General features: G+C 38.5%; 2 protein-coding genes across 3 annotated transcripts; both read left to right on the top strand.

The window, feature by feature from the left end:
• LOC135673638 (DNA replication ATP-dependent helicase/nuclease JHS1-like) lies at positions 1–13,138 on the top strand. 2 transcript variants are annotated; one of them, XM_065182751.1, is made up of 34 exons: positions 1–448; positions 539–709; positions 794–1,009; positions 1,116–1,178; positions 1,287–1,487; positions 1,578–1,631; positions 1,721–1,782; positions 2,363–2,495; positions 2,673–2,783; positions 2,896–2,992; positions 3,108–3,190; positions 3,985–4,050; positions 4,550–4,705; positions 4,998–5,053; positions 5,161–5,221; positions 5,289–5,399; positions 5,479–5,535; positions 7,068–7,202; positions 7,290–7,523; positions 8,155–8,229; positions 8,381–8,502; positions 8,581–8,653; positions 8,744–8,848; positions 8,963–9,130; positions 9,967–10,036; positions 10,132–10,280; positions 10,769–10,846; positions 10,926–11,018; positions 11,116–11,253; positions 11,589–11,628; positions 11,710–11,783; positions 11,999–12,133; positions 12,299–12,418; positions 12,745–13,138. In XM_065182751.1, the coding sequence occupies exons 1-34, from the start codon at positions 98–100 to the stop codon at positions 12,904–12,906; spliced, it is 4,020 nt and encodes a 1,339-aa protein (XP_065038823.1). In that variant the 5' UTR covers positions 1–97; the 3' UTR covers positions 12,907–13,138. The 2 variants fall into 2 exon arrangements, with proteins under 2 accessions (XP_065038823.1, XP_065038822.1); XM_065182750.1 differs by having other exon boundaries at positions 1,113–1,178.
• A 3,159-nt stretch (positions 13,139–16,297) lies between these two features.
• On the top strand, positions 16,298–17,769 carry LOC135674962 (cyclin-P4-1-like). The gene is made up of 2 exons (XM_065185225.1): positions 16,298–16,671; positions 17,359–17,769. The coding sequence occupies exons 1-2, from the start codon at positions 16,298–16,300 to the stop codon at positions 17,633–17,635; spliced, it is 651 nt and encodes a 216-aa protein (XP_065041297.1). The 3' UTR covers positions 17,636–17,769.
• Positions 17,770–19,161: the final 1,392 nt, after the last annotated feature.

Below are 19,161 nucleotides of genomic sequence, written 5' to 3'. Positions count from 1 at the left end.
CCCCCTCTCCTTCCGCGCCCGCCCTTAAACTTCATCCTCGTTTCCCCGCCGCCTTCTCTCCCCATAGACCCCAACCGTCTTTCCGCACCCCCCTCGCATGGCGCCGAAGAAGAGAGCTTCTGCCTCCTCCTCATCATCGGCGGCGTCCTCCTCCTCCTCCAGAAGAACCAATCAAAGCCAGCAGCCCTCGCAGCCGTCGAAGTTCGGGATCCAACACTTCTTCGAGCGCCACTCGCAGTCCCAGGCCGCCGCTACCTCCTCCTCCTCGAACCCCCCAGACCCCATCCCCGATCGGAACCTTAACCTTCCTCAGCCAGGGGCCGAGGCCGCCGATAAGCCGCCGCGGCCGGATGCCCCCTCCGAAGGCGGGCAGAGTTCGTCGTGGCAGATCTCGCCGGAGGTCTCCAAATCGGTCACCAACAAGCGCGTTAGATTCTCCCCTGGAACGGTGAGCTTCTTGAGAGTCTTCTTTGAAACCGATTCAAGATCGCCGCTTTTGTTGATTTCGTGCTCCTTCGTCCGTTGTTTTCTTGGTTAGTTGATATGCCAGAGCCAAGATGATGGGGGAGACGCGGTTACTTGGAAGATCTCGCCTGTCAACGAACGGCTGCAGTCGATCTCCTCGAAGCAGTTGCCCAGGATGATGAGGATATCTCGTGAGGCACCGAGGCCACAAGAGTCCACTTTGCGTCCTTGCTCTCTTAAACAGGTGCTACCGCGAGGGTCTACATGCATATGTTTTGTTAACGTCTCTTTTCTGTGTTTTAACTCATAGAACGTGTTCTGGATGTAGGATCCTTCTTGTTCTAACAGCAAACTTGAGAAGTGGCTTTCTTCTTCTGCCACAGTGGCATCTGTTAAGTCCTTGAGTTTTTCGAGGGAGGTCTTGTTTGAAGAGTCAGAGGACTATGGTAGCCACGAGAGCAATGATGATCCAAAGAACGCTACTGTAGTGGATTTCAAGAGCTCATTTCGGACTCCGCCATCCATGCCTTATGGCTCCAAGGAGGTAATCATCTGAATCACCTGGACTTTGGACTGACCTTCTTTGTTCAATTTTAATGGGAAATGATTATCCATTTATGTATTTGTTTGATTATATTCATGAGCAGCAGTTGATTGGTGGTGTTGGTTGCAATGAAGAAACCGAGCAGTTGGGTTCACAGGTTTACCGAAAGGTTTGAATTGAAGTATTGATCATAGAATCTTCACAGTTCCTTTTCCTTTTGATATCAAAGGAGTGCAAACTGTAATAGCTAATGACTCATACCCATCTTCACTTTTAGGCATTGCTTGATCTTTTAGATCAAGTCGAAGATGCAATTACTGACGAACCAGTCCCTGGCGATCCCAGGCGTTTTGAGGGTCAGAATGCTACAGCTGTCAAGATTCAACTCGAATCTGACCCTTCAAAGAGAAGCTTTGAGGCCAATCCATCTGAAATAGATTCTAACTCTTCGCCTTATGATACCTTTCTTGTACTAGAAGTATTCTTCTTTCTTTCTTTCGGCACTTTTCATACTAAAAGGCTGGTAACCATTTAGTTGTATTTACTCCCTTGTCTCTTACAATTAAAGGTATCAGAAAAGCATAAGAGCGCTGATTCCTTGTGCGTCCAAACTCCTCTAAAGGTGCACTTAATTTTGTAAAAGCAAGTTTATTCAACATTCATGGAATTTTCAGGCCACATGCAAGTGAAACCTTTGTTTCTTGATTGCAGGTTCTTCGATTGCTTAATGAACAAAGCGGCCAAGAGCGGATCTTGCATCTCTGTGATGAGTGGTCAGTTTTCCTTTAGCTCAGATATCTTAAGGTCATCTAGGTGTTTCTTCCAATTGGTTCGTAATTATGGGTAGTTCACACAAAGGATGATCAGTCTGCATGAGGAATTCTTTCCTGTCTCAATTTGCATCAATATTTGAAGGAGTTTAGGGGTGATGTTAGTAGTTCCAGAGACTTAACACGAGCCTACTGTATCTATATATTCTGACTTGTGTGGTCCATGATATGCCATGATATATCTGCATTATTGTTTTTGCCGGCCAACATGGCCCCTGTATTGAAGAGTTTGAAATGTGATGTACAGTGCTGCAAAGGCATTTCATGAAAACAGACCCATATTTTATATAATCAGTATTTTCTTAATTCACTGGTAAATTGGGATGAAGATTAACCATTTCACTTGTATTCTTACCTGTTGATGTGCCACAGTTCTGCATGAACTTGAAGTTTACTATTGTTTTCTTCATTAGGATGTTTAAGTTTTGTGATTCCTAATTGCAGCTTTTGTGTCTTTCCTTTATTCACAATTACCCTACCAAAGTGTCAGCTGGAGCTGTGCTGTTTTTTTCTTTTATTTTAGGTTTTATAGCCTGATTGGACCTGGAGATACTATAAGTGTAGTTGGAGATTTTGATGAGATGGGAAGATGCATTGTTGATCATGCTGAAAATCTCATCATCGTTTATCCAGACATACTCTTATCTGGAACTCGGGTAATTATTTTGTTTTGTGGTTTATGCTATTCCATTACATTGACTATAGATTTTGATACAGTTTTAGCATTTTTCATATGCTGCTGTTTTTATAAAAATATTGGATTTCTTAACATTCATAGTATTTGTTGCATTTTTTTCATCCTGCTTCATTTAATGTCTTCATATTTTGTTCAGGTTGCCTCTAGTTTTACTTGTTCCCGGCGAGCAGTACTTGATGAGAGACTGAAGAGTTCTGAGCATTTTTCTGCTGCATTACTTGGCACCTTGCTCCATCAAATATTTCAGGTTCATGATTCAAGGAATCGACTTCTGTTCCTTAGGCCACATTGCTTTCCTTTAGTTTTGGTATCAGTAGGTTATGAGTCTAAGTGCCATTAATAGTTTTCTTCTACTGTAGGCTGGACTTCTGAAGGAGTTTCCTTCAAGGCAGTTCTTGGAAGAGTATGCAGGAATGGTTCTTCAGAAAAATATCGAGAATATATATGCATGTGGAGGTAGGAATCCTTGTTGAACTGCATAAAAAAAATTGCATGTTATAGTATCCAGATTTGTGCATTATTTAGGTCTTCGCCTGTGGTAACAGTGCATGCACAATGTTTTTCTATGCAGCCAATGAGAAAGATATTTTTTTAAAGCTTATCGAGGCAATTCCAAGGATATTAAATTGGCTGACATGCTTTAAGGTGAAAGAGGTACTGAGGGAATGGAAGCCTTTTCTTTACACAACTTATGATCTTGACCTACATGATTTTGCATCATTCTTTTTTCTGGCATGGCGCTTTTGTTGGTTTGTCATATAAGAACCTTTTTGATTGATGTTCTCATGGAGTGACTATTAGTACTAGGTCATCTGTTTTGCCTCGTAAAAAGTCTCTTCTATAGCAGTTGGACTAGGACCTATGACTTAACAAAGGTGATGGATTGATTAGGTTGGGACTTGAAAGGTGCCCGGTGATTAGCCTAGTTGCAATTTTTCTAATTTTACAAGTAATTTATTTTGATCCATTGTGTAGAAAACTGCACATGTGTTCTGAGCTGTCAGTGTCCTTTTCTCTCTTGCTTTTGTTCTTAGGGTCCTTTATTGGATTGTTTTAGTTTTTTTTCTCCTTGTGTTCATTTTAACTATAATATATTTATTAGTCTTTGAGGTTAATTAGCATGCATGTGAAATAAATTAAATTATGTAGATTTGACTAAAACTTGCACAAAATAATATATCAGCCTAAATTAGAAAATTGAAGTCTTTGGCCTGGGCAGTGCAAATTGAAAATGAGCCAGAAAATGATAATGTTCATTGTTTACTACATAAACATGCCAAAGTGAAGTTATGTTATAAGGTTAGTCATGACAATTTCCAAAATTACATTGGATATAAGTATCTGTTTACAGTTTCTCTTATGCTTTTCTGATCCAAACAAAAGTATGCTTGCATAACATAATTGTTAATTTTTTGACATTTGCTAATATTTTCTTAGCATTTTGTCAGGAAGGTAAAAGCATGTCTGTTGATTTTGGACATTCTGATGGTATGAAGGATGTCAGCATAAGCGAGGTGAGGCATAAATTTTAGGTGTGGGCATATCCTTGTGACTTTGACATGATGGTTTCCTATATGTGGTTTTCATTCACATGGCTCGAAATTTGATTACAAGTATTGGATGCAATAAGTCATAAATTTTCACAAAATGGTTTACTCTATTTTAGAATAGTGTTGTTAACCTTCAATAACTTTTTGTTGGCTTTATTTTTATGGGTAATAACAACAGGTTTAAGTACAATCTTATAGATAACTATCATTTTCTTTTGAACTAATATTGCAAAATAAAAACTGCATATGCGTTTAGAAGAATGTTAAGTTTTTAGCCCTAGATGAAGGTCACATATGATAGGGTTGAGGGTTTAGGGCTATGGGTTGAGGTATGTCATTATCCACCCCCAGGGAGCACCTTTAGGTTGGGGTGTAGGCATGTTAATCAACTTTAGGATGTAGTGCATTGTAAAAATCTATATGATTCCCAGTCAATATCTATGATGTGCACTGGAAAATTCAGGTTATTGATATTGAAGAGATGGCATGGGCCCCAAGATATGGCCTGAAAGGAATGATTGATGCTTCTGTCCGTGTAAAGATTACTTCAAGCAGTAATGGGTCACATGAGACAATAATGCCTTTAGAATTCAAGACCGGAAAAGGAAATAATGGTCAGGTATGGTCACATCTCAGAAGTTATTTAATTTTCTCTTGATTGGGATTTTAAATACCGGTTGGATCAGTATCTATCAACTGCTATTTGCTGATCTGACCAAGTATTGATATCAAAACATATAGCTTAAAATCATTACATATACCTTTTTTCATTTTTTATTATTGTATTCAGTGATTCCAGACAGTACATGTTGGCATATTGACCTGTATAATGGTACCATATTGGTCCTATAGCTTATTGAAATAGGTATTATATTAGACCATTATTTAAAACCTTACTCTTGACTGTGCAGATTGCTATGGAACATTGTGCTCAGGTTATATTGTACACTCTTCTGATGTCTGACAGGTAATTTCAACTTGATATATTTTGACTGCTATTTCTTTTTCCATATGACGTTTTCTTTGCTGGGCTAGACAGGATTGACATTTCAAGTGGGAACTCTCCTCTTTCAGATATATGAAAAATGATATCAACTCTGGTCTTTTGTATTACCTTCAGATGGATCAGACACAGGTAACAAGGAACTATGTCTTTATAGTTTCCAAATGTCTCAAGTGCTATCTTAAGTTTCTTCTTACAGGGTGTTAAAGTTCAACGTTCTGACTTAATTGGGCTAATTATGCGCCGAAATGAGCTTGCAACTGAGATCTTGAAGGCATTAAGAACACAGTACCTACCACCAATGCTACAGGCATGGCTAAGAGAAACTTGTGTACTGATCGACTGGTTTAGAGGATTTTCATTTAGGTTTCAATGTAATGATTTTGCAGAACTTAACAATGTGCAAAGCTTGTCGCCACCTCAACATCTGCATGGTCTATCATAAGGTAAATCAAGTAGATTTTTAATATTCTTGCTCTGCAGAGGTGCTATACTTTCAACCTTTATTTTCTGAAGCAATTATAATATTGATCACTACCCATAAACCATAAAGATCCTTCTTCTCAAAGGAATCTCATATCAAAATGTAGTAAAATATTCCTTGATCTTGACTTTTATTATGTCTAGACTAAACTTCCATGTTCCGTGTAGCATTAATAATCTTTGTTTTATGTGTCTACTACTTCTTTTATCTCTTTTCCCTGCATATTAGCCTCCACTTCCTTCAGTGACTACTAAATTAAAATGTATTCTTCTTCTATATTATGTGCTCTCTTGTTTGTTTTTTCATTCACTGTTTATGTTCAACCTCATCTTCTGATTCCCATATGATAATTGATATGATATTCCTTAAAGGGTGAACCCAGTGTTTGGGGAGTCAATGTACAAAGACGTACCTCTGTCAACCTTGTCACTGTGCCATCCACACTCTGACAGTATATTTTTATCTAACTTAATGTTAGTACTATATAGTATATAGTGCCTTAGAATTACTATATGTTTTAGATTATGTTGGAATAGGTCCTAAAAAACAAAAAATACGTTTATATTAACATGTTTTCTAGATTTTGTTAATTATTTATGATTTATTACTTTACACATATTTGGTGAGTCTTAGACATTTTGTATCTTTTTTAAAGGCATAGAATATGTGAATTAGCACACTATATTTGAGCCGCCTACTAAAACCGGCAATCCTAGAGCATGACACTCAAACTCTGATCACCTAGATCATTTATTTGTGCCACCTGCTCATATGCAATTTTTCTTACATTTCACACTCATTTGATATATTTATTACTATTTATGTGCTTTGTTTATTTCCTGTTGTGTGTGCTATCAGTGACCAGTACATCTACAACATATAGAAGTAATATTATCAGGAAGAGGTTCACTTGCTGATGAAACTTCAGACTTGATTGATTGATTCTTGTCGATCAGTTTCACGTGAATGTAGTTTACACTAGTTTCTTTTGTTTACATATTTTGATAATTTATATAATAATAATCACTTAAGGCATAATCAAAAGAAAGAGTATCTTTAATCTTACTATCTTAGGCTGCAATTTTCTTTTAGATGGTGTAGTTTATACATTTACCTATGTGAATCTAAAACATAGGCAATTTACCAAGTATTTTTAGATATGTTGTGAAACTGGGCCAGGTCACATGGTTCTTTAATGCTGAATAGGCTATTTGTTTTTGATATTCGCATGCTGTAACTTGTAACTATACATTGCATAGTTAGATTTTCTTGCTTTATTCATGTCATCCATGTCTGTTATCATGATTGACTTTTTGTTAAGTTTGTTTCCTTGATTCAATTTGAAACCAATCTATATTCTCCATTGTTGTACGAAATTGCTAAGGACGATAACTTCCAGAATGTTGGTCTATTTAGTATCTGGTTATCTTTATATCCAGGCACTTATTATACTATTTAGGATGCCATCATGATGATTTTTTGTTGATGGAATAGGCTTATGGAGGCAATTCTGATAGCAGTGGACTTGGTGATTTGTTCAACAGCCTTGTGGGTCACTTAACCATTGCTCATTGTAAGTTTCTCAAGCATTGGGTTCGTTTGGTTGACTTGGAGGCTCAAGCATCACAGGTTGAACCATTTTATCTTTTCCTCAAACACAAAGGTTACTGCATTATTGCATGATGGACTGAGCTCTGAAAGTGTCTAAAATTTCAGGCCAATAAGAAAGCAATTCTACGCCCACATACTCGAAGAGGAGACAACAGTACTGGAAGTGTTTCGTACACCCTTCTCAATTTAAAAAGTGATTTTCCAGGCCATGAATCTGTTCATAATGGCAGACACATATATCATTTTGTGCGACATGGACAGATTGGTCAGGAGCAAAATTTTTCCTCTGAATCCAGAATGAACAACCTTGATTGCACATTTAGATGCGGTGATTATGTGGTACGGCTAATGTATTTTGTTTTTCTATTTCACTTTTCATGTATATCCATAAATTATTTTGGTTTAGTAATTGCTGATAGTTAAGAAGTCCTGTATACATACTAGGCTAACTGTAAAATCAACAATTACATGACAAAGTTTTCCTACATGAAGGTGGATATGTGGCTTGCTGACAAAACAAAACTAATCTTATGTCTTGACCCTTATTATGACTTGACTTGTAACATGGCCCTGCCAAACACTTCTGTATCTACTGGCCCCTGATTGTTTTTACATTATTATATGTTTTAAACTTGAAAATGTCAACAAGCCATGTTGCTTAGAAAAGGTGTTTTCGGCTTACTATTGATATGGCATGGATCCTCGTCAACATAGTGTTGCCAAGATGTTACACAGTTGACAATTGTCAAAGCTTCCTTCTGAACCATGTCTCAAATGCTTGACTTTGTTAAATTGTCACTGCAATTATTTTTTTTTTGTTTTCTTGAACTGAAGATTAAATTAAACATTGAGCTCACATCTGTTTGCTTATATGATCCTTTAATTGTTCAGCACGTGTATCCTAAAATACAACTCCACATATCTGGTCAACTTACTAGATTTCTTTACATTTCTTGTATATGAGTTTTAGGTGCTTAGCACGGAGGCTGGGCGTATTGCAGTTGCAAGTGGAGTTATAAATGATATTAGTCAGTCTCGTGTATCGGTAAAAAAAAACCTTTTCTTTTCCTGGGATATCTGAATTTTGTTATTTTGTAAACCTCCTCATAATATACTTGGTAACAAGTGGTAAATCTTTTTTCCGTATGGACAATGCTCTTCAGTAACCAACTTTATGTGGATGTGCATGCTGGCAGGTGTCTTTTTCTCGGCGTCTAAGGCTTCCAGGAATTGATCGTTCATTAGAAATGGAGCGTCTTATTCAAGAAGTTTGGAGAATTGACAAAGATGAATTTGCTTCCTCTTTTGCAATCATGAGGTAGTCCATATGATAATCACCTTTCTAATAAAAGAATTATCTAAATTCAAAGACTCTATTTCTTTTGTCCATGTTCAGGTTCAATCTGATACAATTGTTTGCTCAAAGCTCACAATGTGGACACCTGAGGAAGATGGTTGTTGACCTTGAGGTAATCAAAATTCTATTGCCAGGTTCGTCCAGCCCTGCATTGTTTTGTTGGACACGATAATATTTCTTCTACTTATTTCAATCTCTACAGACACCTAGGTTTGATAGTGAAGGAATATTAAGTCAAGATCCTGCAGTGTCATATATACGTTCAGAAAAGAATTTGAATGATGACCAGCGGAGATCCATTCAAAAGGTACCTACAAAATTTTGATCTATTAGCCATGACCAATGCCCAATTTTGCTACCTTATATCTGAAAACTATGATATCTTGGTACCTGTACTAGCTTGTTACATTGTGCTCTTCAGATTCTAGCTACAAAGGATTACACTCTTATTTTAGGAATGCCCGGAACGGGAAAGACATCCACAATGGTGCATGCTGTGAAAGCGTTACTAATAAGAGGAGCTTCCATTTTACTTACGTCATATACTAATTCCGCAATTGATACTTTGCTTATCAAATTGAAATCTCAGGTGATCTCTCAGCCACGTTATCCTACATAATGTGTTATGTATAAGTTCTGTTCATTTATTGTCTTGATAAAGGGATATATATATATATATATATATATATATATAGAGAGAGAGAGAGAGAGAGAGAGAGAGAGAGAGAGAGAGAGAGAGAACTTGCAAAGGCCATAAAATGACAGTTGCCCTATGATTATTTTTTACTGCCATGTACATGCAAGGTAGATTGTTCCTTTTTTTGTGCATTGATTACTACAATTTTGGTGCTGAAAAGCATTGCATTACTGTACAAAACAATTTTTAAAAAAATTCCTTTATAATCATGAGCTGGGGTGAGATGTTAAAATTTAAACAACTCTATACGTTCTATTCCTGAGACAATAGTTGTAAGATGGGAGCCAAAAGTTGTATCATGATGTTTGGTCATAAGCGCAGACTTCATTTGAAGTTTTACCAAGTGCACCTTTGTCCTCGAAGTTCTATAAGTTGGCTTGCACGTTCACCATCAAGCATCTTGTGCAATTTTATATGACATCATAAATTTTGTTAGAAAAAGACATTTTTAGTCAGTCAAGTTGTATGAACTAAGTTCTTTATCTTCGAAGTAGAGCAAGAATTTAACATTTTTGAATTAAAATTTGTAAGGTATCCATCCTGACCTTCTATATCCAGAGTCCAAATTTCTATGTGCACTTATAAATGTTTTTTTTCTGGATCAATGGAAGTTGTATTCATACTCAATCCTCTGTAAGAAGAAGCACCTAATAGTTTTCATCTAAATTGATGTTGCGACTTGTAAATCCAAATGATATTCAGTTTGTTGAAGTGTTTCACTTATGCAGGGTATAGATTTTGTACGTGTCGGAAGACGCGAAGCAGTGCACACTGATGTTCTTGAGCATTGTTTTACAGGTGGGAACTTTTTTACCTGTTCATTCTTTTGCTATTAGGTCCTCAACATTGTTCTTATCTGTATTCTTATGTAAGCTTTTGTCCTATGGCAACAGAGGACATACACACTGTGGATGAGATTAAAGCAAAGATGGAACATGTTCGGGTTGTTGGGGTTACTTGCTTGGGAATCAATCATCCACTTCTTGTGAATAAGAAGTTCGATATCTGCATAATGGATGAGGCTGGTCAAACCACATTGCCTGTGTGTATTTTTCACTCTTCCATCATGTTTGGTTATATAATGTTAGCCACTATATCAAGAGTTGGTTATAAATTTAATCAGTATGCGCTTTTAAGGATTGTATACTGCTATTGTATGAAGGTGTGGATTGGTAGGCCATAGTATGCTGAAAGGAAAACGGAGTGGAAAAGAGTAAGCAAAAGAAAGGAAAGGGAGGGGGTCATATTGGTTGGGAACTTCTAATTATGTTGCTTGGAATGGGACTTTTTCTTCCCCCGAGGAAAGTGAGAGCTGAATCATCAAGGAATCAAGCTGAATGTACATTTATTTATAAATGCATAGGGTTGTTGTTGAAGTGATTGATCAAGTAATACATCCTTGGAAAATCCCACAATATGTGCTACTACTTATTTGGGCAATGGGAATATGATTGTTTGAATGGTGCCTTAAGTAACCCTGCTCCTTTCTCCATGAATTATGTTATTTCTTATAACAATTCTTGTATTCAGGTTTCACTGGGACCATTGATGCTTGCCTCAAAATTTGTTCTTGTTGGGGATCATTATCAGCTTCCACCTCTTGTTCAGGTATGTATCAACCTTAGCAGTGTCACACCAACTTTTTTGCTATAGGTTGAATGAACAAGTTAACTTTTTTGTCATGTAGAGCACAGAGGCACGGGAAAATGGAATGTGCATTAGCTTGTTTTGTAGGCTATCAGAAGCACATCCTCAAGCAATATCAGCCTTGCAATGCCAGGTCCTGCCTGTTATAGACACTGTACAGACATGGTTGCTTTGCTTTTCATTACATTCCACAATAGTATATGAGCTTTCTTTTATTTTTTTGCTTTCAGTACCGCATGTGTGCTGGTATTATGGAATTGTCAAATGCATTGATATATGGGAACAGATTACGCTGTGGTTCCTCTGAAATAGCAGATGCGAAGCTCGAGTTTTCTTGTTCTAAATCTACCATATTGTGGCAACAAGAGGTAAGATGCATTGCGCTAAAATGTTGATTGATAGTTTTCTTGTAAAATGAGGAACTGTTGATGCTGCAAATTCAAAGAGTCGACAAGATGCATTCTGGAGACTATTCATGTGTCTTATAAGCAAATTCAAAGGGTTTTACTCTATAGGGCTTAGGCAAACAAACAGCCCTGGTAACTTATGTCTTAAGTGGCATGTAGACCTGTTGTCCTTTTTTTCCACATCCAAACTACTAGTGCTGAGTCTGTATAACATTCAATGGTGGAATTTTATAAGCATGCTAGTGATTCTAGCCTAGGAGATGCAATTCTCAAAGTTGGTTTTTCATTTTTGTCAGATTCTGAATCCAAACAGACCAGTCATCTTTGTAAGTACAGGTCAGTGATAATATTTTTATGAAACTTTTGATATGTCATATATTTGTCATTAAAAAATTGATTTTATATCTGCTCCTTCAGATAATTTGGCTGCTACTGAGGAACAAGATCATAAAGCTCTGGCCAGCTATTCAGAAGCATATATCATTTCAGAGGTATGAATATCCACCATAGCTCTCTCCCTTTCAGACAATTAAAAATGAAACCTGTAACTTAGCAACGTTGCTGCTGCCATGCATGTTTTATCTATTCTCATTCTTGATATTTATTGCGTAAAGTGGAGGAACATGACATTCAAGTAATATATGTATTTTTGCATCTACATGAATTTCCATTTGGAATTCATTCACTATTTCATTTTCTCCAATAGATCACCAAAGAATTAATCAGGAGAGGCATTGCTGGAGATGGCATTGGGATCATTACCCCATACAACTCACAGGCCAATATCATACGACAAGTCATTGGTGCTTCTGTAGAGGTTCAGACGATTGACAAATATCAGGTAACACTAGATGTCACCATCAGTCTGTAAGGAAATTAACTAATGTTTTACTAAGAAGATGGACAATTAGTTTTCTTGTTAATTTAGAGGTCTTATATGATTGTTTTTGCTGAAGTATGTCTGGCTTTTTTCAAGAACTTATACCAGCATTGTATTGAGCTGCAGGGAAGGGACAAGGATTGCATAATGGTATCATTTGTACGGTCTTCAAAAAACTTTAGATCCTGCAATTCTTCTTTGCTTGGAGATTGGCACCGAATCAATGTTGCTATCACACGTGCAAAGGTAGCCCAAAATCAGCTAACTTCATCAATCTTCAGTGTTGGTATTGTTATGACCAGTGAAATCGATATTTTTTTTGCTCGCTAGATATTCAAGTTCTATTTATTTTTTTCATGTCAAGATTTTCTTGGCTCAAAAATCTTGATGGTGATAAATCCAGACCAAAGTAGAGAATCATAATATTTTGTTGTATAGTATAGATTCATGCTGGTAGAAATATATATGTTGACATGCACAAGCAAAGAATATGAATGCTCAGTTGTATTTCTTTTGCTTATCTAGCATTCTAGCAACAAGATTAATGATGTCTCATGCTTTTGCCGGTGCAGAAAAAGCTGATTATGGTTGGATCTTGTGAAACCCTATCCAGAGTTCCATTGCTAAAGCTTCTGATAGAAAAGGTGAATGAGCAGGATGGCATTGTGTGCATCTCCAAGAATGATCTTCCATGCTTGGAGGAGCTAAAGAAATCTTTCCATCCAAGTCTATAGTTGCAGAGGTTGTGAGTTCCAATAGGTTATAAAATCACAATCCTTAGGTGATAATCTTTGTTGTATAGATTGATCCCTCTAATCTGTACATATAAGTTCTATGTTGATAGATTACTCTTCTGGCTACTGACCATGTTTTTGGTGTTTATTATGACACATGGGGTCATCCTAAATGTTGGAGAGTGTACATTACATTCTTACATTAAATTAAATTCAAGAAATGGTTTTCTTAATTTTTTTGTATTATTGGACCTCAACATACAAATTCTCTTTCAAGTGATTTGAGACCTCAACATCATCCAAGATGAGATCATCATCCTGGATGTAATAACATCTTGGAGTTCATGATGTGTTGCGCTTGTGGTTATTAAGGACATCTTGTTGAGTGGCACATGATGATGCCATGGTATTCTTGGTTGGGAAAGATGACCACGCAAAAGGGCAATAGGTGCTGGCTCACATGATGTTCCTTGCTCTTGTCTGAAATCTGAATGTTCCATGGACCTGTCTCTCTCACTTGTCCTACACTTATGACGGACAACGTGTGTTTGGATCCAACATCATGGCAGAGCCGCTCGAGTGCCTACAGAGGCCATGTTGATGTCACTAGGACCATGTTATGCTTTGTGCTCCTTTTATGACTTGAACATAAAAAGATATTACAGACTTGAACAAGTCTGTAGGTGCCAAGGTTGATTGAGAGCTCCTACACTTTTTCTTATGGATGTGATTCTGGTCCTCCTTTTTTTGCCTCTGTGTTGTCTATAAGATATCCTGCTGATAATTAGAGTCATCTGGAGCTTGTTGGGTATCTGAGACAAGCCATGTTGTGTGTTCAGGACCTTGTCTGAGACAAGCCCCATTTTGTATTTTGTCACTTGTGGCATCTAATTCAATACCTTTTCTCTCTCTCTCTCTCTCTCTCTCTCTCTCTCTTTCTTTTTTTTTGTTTCTTTCTGTCCACCTTGGTGTTTTAGATTTCTGAAAAGAAAAAAAATATTTTTGTTTGATAGATGAAATATACTTCAAAATGTATACCTATATGTTCATAACTGTTTTTGAATTTTTGAACTCTCTCGAAAAACAATCTAATCTTACTGTTGTACCAAAACTTGCCCTCTGTTTTGTTTTGTAGGAATCAATGAAATCTGACGATATTTGACCTATGATGTCTCAAGTGTTCTCATCAGCAGGCAAGAAAGATACATGCTTTAGCAGATGATCTTATCATTGCACTTCTTGCAGTTCAGTGCAGACAGAAATCCACTATGACCTGCTTCAAGCAATTGATGTGCAAAGTTTCAGCCTTAGTTTGCATCGGCATAAAAGAACACCTTAATCGTGAGTTGCTTAGCTCACCTAACAATACCTTCATCGGTACAAAACCTCACCTAAGAAAGAAAACCACAAGCCACTCACTCTGGTTTCTCAACAATGCCTTCCAGGCTAACAGCTGCAGGTGGACTGGATTTTGCATTGGTCTGACCAAACCCACAACTCCACATTCAGGACAAGAACGTGAAGCATCCAAGAGAATGCCAGCTTGAGATGGACTTACTTCGCAAGACATGGATACACCGATGACCACCTCAACCTATCCAGAGAAGGAAATCAGCCGCTTGTGTGTCCACAACATTGATGGGAATTCCTGCACTGCTGCTGGCATTCCCTGGTCCACACCTTCACCGTGGCACGAGCTAAAGATGCTGGCTGCTTTCTTGTCCCGGAGTGGTTCAAATGTCTCATTTCATACGATCTTATGAACTGACATGCCATGTAGAGTGCAGAAAATGGATTGCTAGCCATGTATTATTGGGCACCAGAATGGCATTAGGACCTGCTCTGTTCCAAACAGTACGAGTAAAAGCCAAGAGGAAGAGGCTGCTTGTTTTGGTTGTGTCCACTGTTCACCTGAGGTCATGAAGTAATTTGATGATGGATGCAGCCTGACAAAATTCACCGTGAAGAGTGACAAGTCCAGAAGATTTGAGTCGCATGGCAATGCTTGTGTCCAAATTTCAAATCGATTCACCAAGATATCAAACTCCAGCTGTTGTCTTTGAATCTTTGGAAGACTCTGCAAGGTTTGACTCGACTCATTGTCCGATGACAGTAGCAGCTCATAAGATGAACACACTGGAGTGAAGGCAGATTTCTCATCTGACACTGGTATTAGAGTTAATTGGTATATTGGAAGGATTAGGATTTCATTTGGCTGATGTACCACGATGGACTCCTCATAAAGACAAAACTGTTTCGATTGGCAAAAGCAACTTGTTGCATGGCTGTGATTTTGGTGGTATTGGGTGTGACAACATGGCATCAAGCAAGTGGAACTTTGAATTTGAACTTAGAGAGAGAACTGTTCGACCTTATGAACAATCAAGATTAAGTAGGATGCAGGTGAAGGTTGAAGAATCTTTGAGGCAGATATAAAGGTGTCTGATTCACTGTTGGCCAATCTTGAGCCCTCATTACAGGAGAGACCTTCAACATCTCAGCTCTCTTCGAAAAGAATAGACCTCAAACCTATGTCATTAATTCAATCATCAAACATATTGGAGGAGATTTCAACCTTTAAATGAGGCCATTCAATTTGCAGAAACAGATTTATGAATCATAAAAAAGGACATTCATCACAAGGGAGAAGGAAAGAAAGAAAACAGAGACATTCACCACATGGTGGGATTCATGTTTGTGCCATCTCTTCTTCTAATCTTGGGGGTTTTATGAGCTCATCTACCCACTTCGACAGCAAAGGACAAGGACAACTCATCCTTGCAAGCTTTATGTACTGTGCCATGCTTCTTTGCCACCTTGTCATCATAATCTATCTTGCAAGCATGAGTTCATGATCCATTCCGAAGCAAGTCTGCTGCTGTTGGCTTTGGTTAAGCAATTCAAATCAACAAGTAAGAGTTACATCCTACCAGACTTGTGCTGTACTGTCTTGCCCTTCAACTCTTCCATCATTTGCCTTTCTCATGCAGCCCAACCCTGAGATCACAGACTCTGCTCCCTACTGAAGACAAGGGCTTAAGATATGATATGATATGATCTGGGGCTCCTTTTCAATCTTTTGTTGGTTGGTGAAAGGAAAGAAATGATTCCAAATGTAAACCACCTGTCTCTCTCCTTGTACTGATTCAGTGGTGAAGTTGAGCCTGTCACAGAATTTAGTTGAACTCAATAGTTAGATTACAGCAAATCTTGTAGTAATTCCTCGTAGTAACCCTGTCATGTTCTGTCTTCCAAGAATCTATCTGCCAAACCAAACACCTTCACATGGATTTGGATCGCTCGGTGAGTCAAAACGATCTCATCTCTCTCTCTCTCTCTCTCTCCATATATATATATATATATATATATATATATATATATATATAAGGACATGGACTTGTCTGTCCCAAGAGAGGCTCCAATGGCGGAGCTGGTGGAGGAGGCCCATGCAGTCCCCGGAGTGGTCTCCGTGCTGTCCGCCATCCTCGCGCGGGTGGCGGAGCGCAACGACGCAGCCGGCCGCCCCGTGTCGCCGCGCCACCTCGCGTCGGCCTTCCGCGGGCTGGCCAGGCCGGCCATATCGGTGCGCGGCTACCTGGAGCGCATCTTCCGGTACGCCGGCTGCAGCCCCGCGTGCTACGTCGTCGCCTACATCTACCTCGACCGCTTCGCGCGGCGCCACCCGGCCGCGTCGTTCGACTCGCTCAACGTCCACCGCTTCCTCATCACCAGCGTCCTCACCGCCGTCAAATTCATGGACGACATGTAAGTGGTACTTCTACGTTGAGCCGATTCCTGTCCTTAGTTTCGCATGAAGAGCTTGGTGAATGGATTCACTGATGCTTGAAGCGATCCAATTAGTGTTGTTCGCAGGCGTTCTTGCTCTGTGATTTGGGGAGATGATGAAGTTTCTCCTCCTCTTTCTTGCAGAAGCTATTAGATTCTTCCAAAGCTGCTATGTCTTGCCGAATTCTTGCATGATTCTAATTCCATTGACTAGCATCACAAGTTCCTCCTCTTGTAATAGATCACCTCACTTCTGACAGGTTGATTCTTATGTAGATCTAATTTTGCTTTCTTTGGTCAGTCTTCAGTCAAGATCATGTCTGTTGTTAGATTTGATAGCTCTGATGGTATGGCTTGGATCTGCCAACTTCTACAGTAGCAGCTGCCAAATAGCAGTTGCCATCACAGAATATTACATGAAGAAAGGAAGTTTTCATCAGGACCACCTAAATGAAGGCCATTGGCATTTTCATGAAATGGAATTCAAGTGAAACATCACACCTTACATTGCAAGCCAACCAGAAGTTCTTGCATTGATCCTTATGTTGAAGCTTCTTTTTTAGTTCTTGTTGGCAATTGACATGCACCTAACAGTTCATCCTTCACTTGCTTTGGCTTCTCTATCATGCTCGCTGCAAATGATTGTTTCTCTGCATATGTGTGCAGATGCTACAACAATGCATACTTTGCAAAGGTCGGAGGGATTAGCTTGATGGAAATGAACCACCTAGAAATCGACTTCTTGTTCAGCATCGGCTTCGAGTTGAACGTAACTCCTGCCATCTTCAGCTCCTACTGCTCAATTCTCCAGAGGGAACTGTACCTGCAGTCACCTCCTCCCCCCCCTCCTTCCACAAACCTGCATTGCTGCTTGACAGAGGATGAATCCAGCAGCCGCCAGCAGAAGCAAGGAGCCGTTCAGCTAATATTCTTTGGCACATAGTGTAGTTTCAATCAATCTGTGGCTATAACCTTTGTCCTCTATCCTTCTTCACTTTGGCAATGGCGTGTACAGAATTTGGTTCCTTGTTGTCAGAGCATGAATACATCTTCTTCACCACCTGCTGAATTCAGATCTGAGTTACTGTTGCATGGTCACCTACAGGTTCATGGTTGGCATGATTTGAAGTAGATGGAGCCATGGCCTCTAGGTGCATGTTACATTGTGTCAACCACTACAGCAAGGGTGATAGCTGTGAGACATTGGGATTTGGATATGCTATGGTCTATTCTATTCTCTGAAGCCATTTGTAGGTTGACATCCTGCTAATTTTTTGTGTGTGTGCAGAGAGCAAGTGTGCCCCTCAAATGCTGCACCAAAAGTGCATGGTCTAGTGGGGGAGAAAGCATGGATTTGGATCCATGGCACTTGGCTAAACAATGAAGGAAAGAAGATGGCCATGTGAGCTCTCTCCCAACATGTTATCCCCACATGGCACTCAAGTTTGTGATCCACACTTGGTGCATCTGGCTTGTGTGTGGGGTACTCCATTGCCTTGGGGTTGGATCTCAGCTTGTGGTCTGAGATGGTGAGATGATTCAGTGTGTGTTTCTCTATGTTCTTTCACAGTATATTAGTTTGGCAATTTTAAATTTTTAGAATTACTTATCATCTCAATCAAATCATTTATCATCATATTCCTATATTTCCTTTTTCTCATTTACATATAATAGCATCATGTATGATTAATTAAAATTATTTATATAATATTCGTTCTTCATTCATACTTAGCATTATATATTTAGATTTTACTCCTACATCAAGTCTAAATTTTAAAAAGTTACATTCATCTTCCTATAGTTACGAAAGTAAAACATTTAGGTTCATTTGTCGTCAGTTTTATCAATCGAAACACGAAAACAAATGGTAAAAAAATAATGTTAATTTTTTGACGGATAACGTCGATGGTGGTGGATGATGACATCGTCGATGACCACGAGTGATTATCGTGGATAAAGAGAGTGACAACGAGAGTTGAGGGTTGTTCTGCATTTGTGTCGATGTCATTATAGTTGCATGCAATGAAAGGATCGCTCGACATTTGCATCAACGTCAACGTAATTATTGAGCGATAAAAGGGCCACCAATGCAAATGTTGAGCGGTGTCACTTTGCATTTGCATCAACATCAACACAATTACTAAGTCGCGAAAGAGCCATCGTTGTAGATATCGAGCGATGTTGATCTATAACTACGTTAGCATCGACGCAGATGTATAACGGCTTTTACTTCTCATCGTCACTCTTCTCATCCACAATAGTTCCTCGCGACTCAACGATGTCATCGTTTGCTGAAACATTAAAATTATTATTTTTATTTATTATTTATATTTTTATTGATAAAATCAATAACTAAATAAATAAATTTTATAATTATAGGGATGTTAATATAAGTATTTAAAATACAGAGATCGAAATACTAAAGGTAACTAACTACATGATAATATATAATAAGTCTAACTTAGTTAT

Source organism: Musa acuminata, chromosome BXJ1-5, assembly GCF_036884655.1.
Source record: "Musa acuminata AAA Group cultivar baxijiao chromosome BXJ1-5, Cavendish_Baxijiao_AAA, whole genome shotgun sequence".
Classification (NCBI taxonomy): Eukaryota; Viridiplantae; Streptophyta; class Magnoliopsida; order Zingiberales; family Musaceae; genus Musa; species Musa acuminata.
The sequence above is the reverse complement of the archived record's forward strand: the minus strand, read 5'-3'. Positions and strand labels throughout refer to the sequence as shown.

Coding starts and splice junctions, on each gene's coding strand:
- LOC135673638 (XM_065182750.1), top strand. CDS start 98: ATGGCGCCGAAGAAGAGAGCTTCTGCCTCCTCCTCATCATCGGCGGCG. Junction 5,536..7,067: donor TCTGCATGGTCTATCATAAG/GTAAATCAAGTA, acceptor TTGATGGAATAG/GCTTATGGAGGCAATTCTGA. Junction 10,281..10,768: donor CTGGTCAAACCACATTGCCT/GTGTGTATTTTT, acceptor TCTTGTATTCAG/GTTTCACTGGGACCATTGAT.
- LOC135674962 (XM_065185225.1), top strand. CDS start 16,298: ATGGACTTGTCTGTCCCAAGAGAGGCTCCAATGGCGGAGCTGGTGGAG. Junction 16,672..17,358: donor GTCAAATTCATGGACGACAT/GTAAGTGGTACT, acceptor ATATGTGTGCAG/ATGCTACAACAATGCATACT.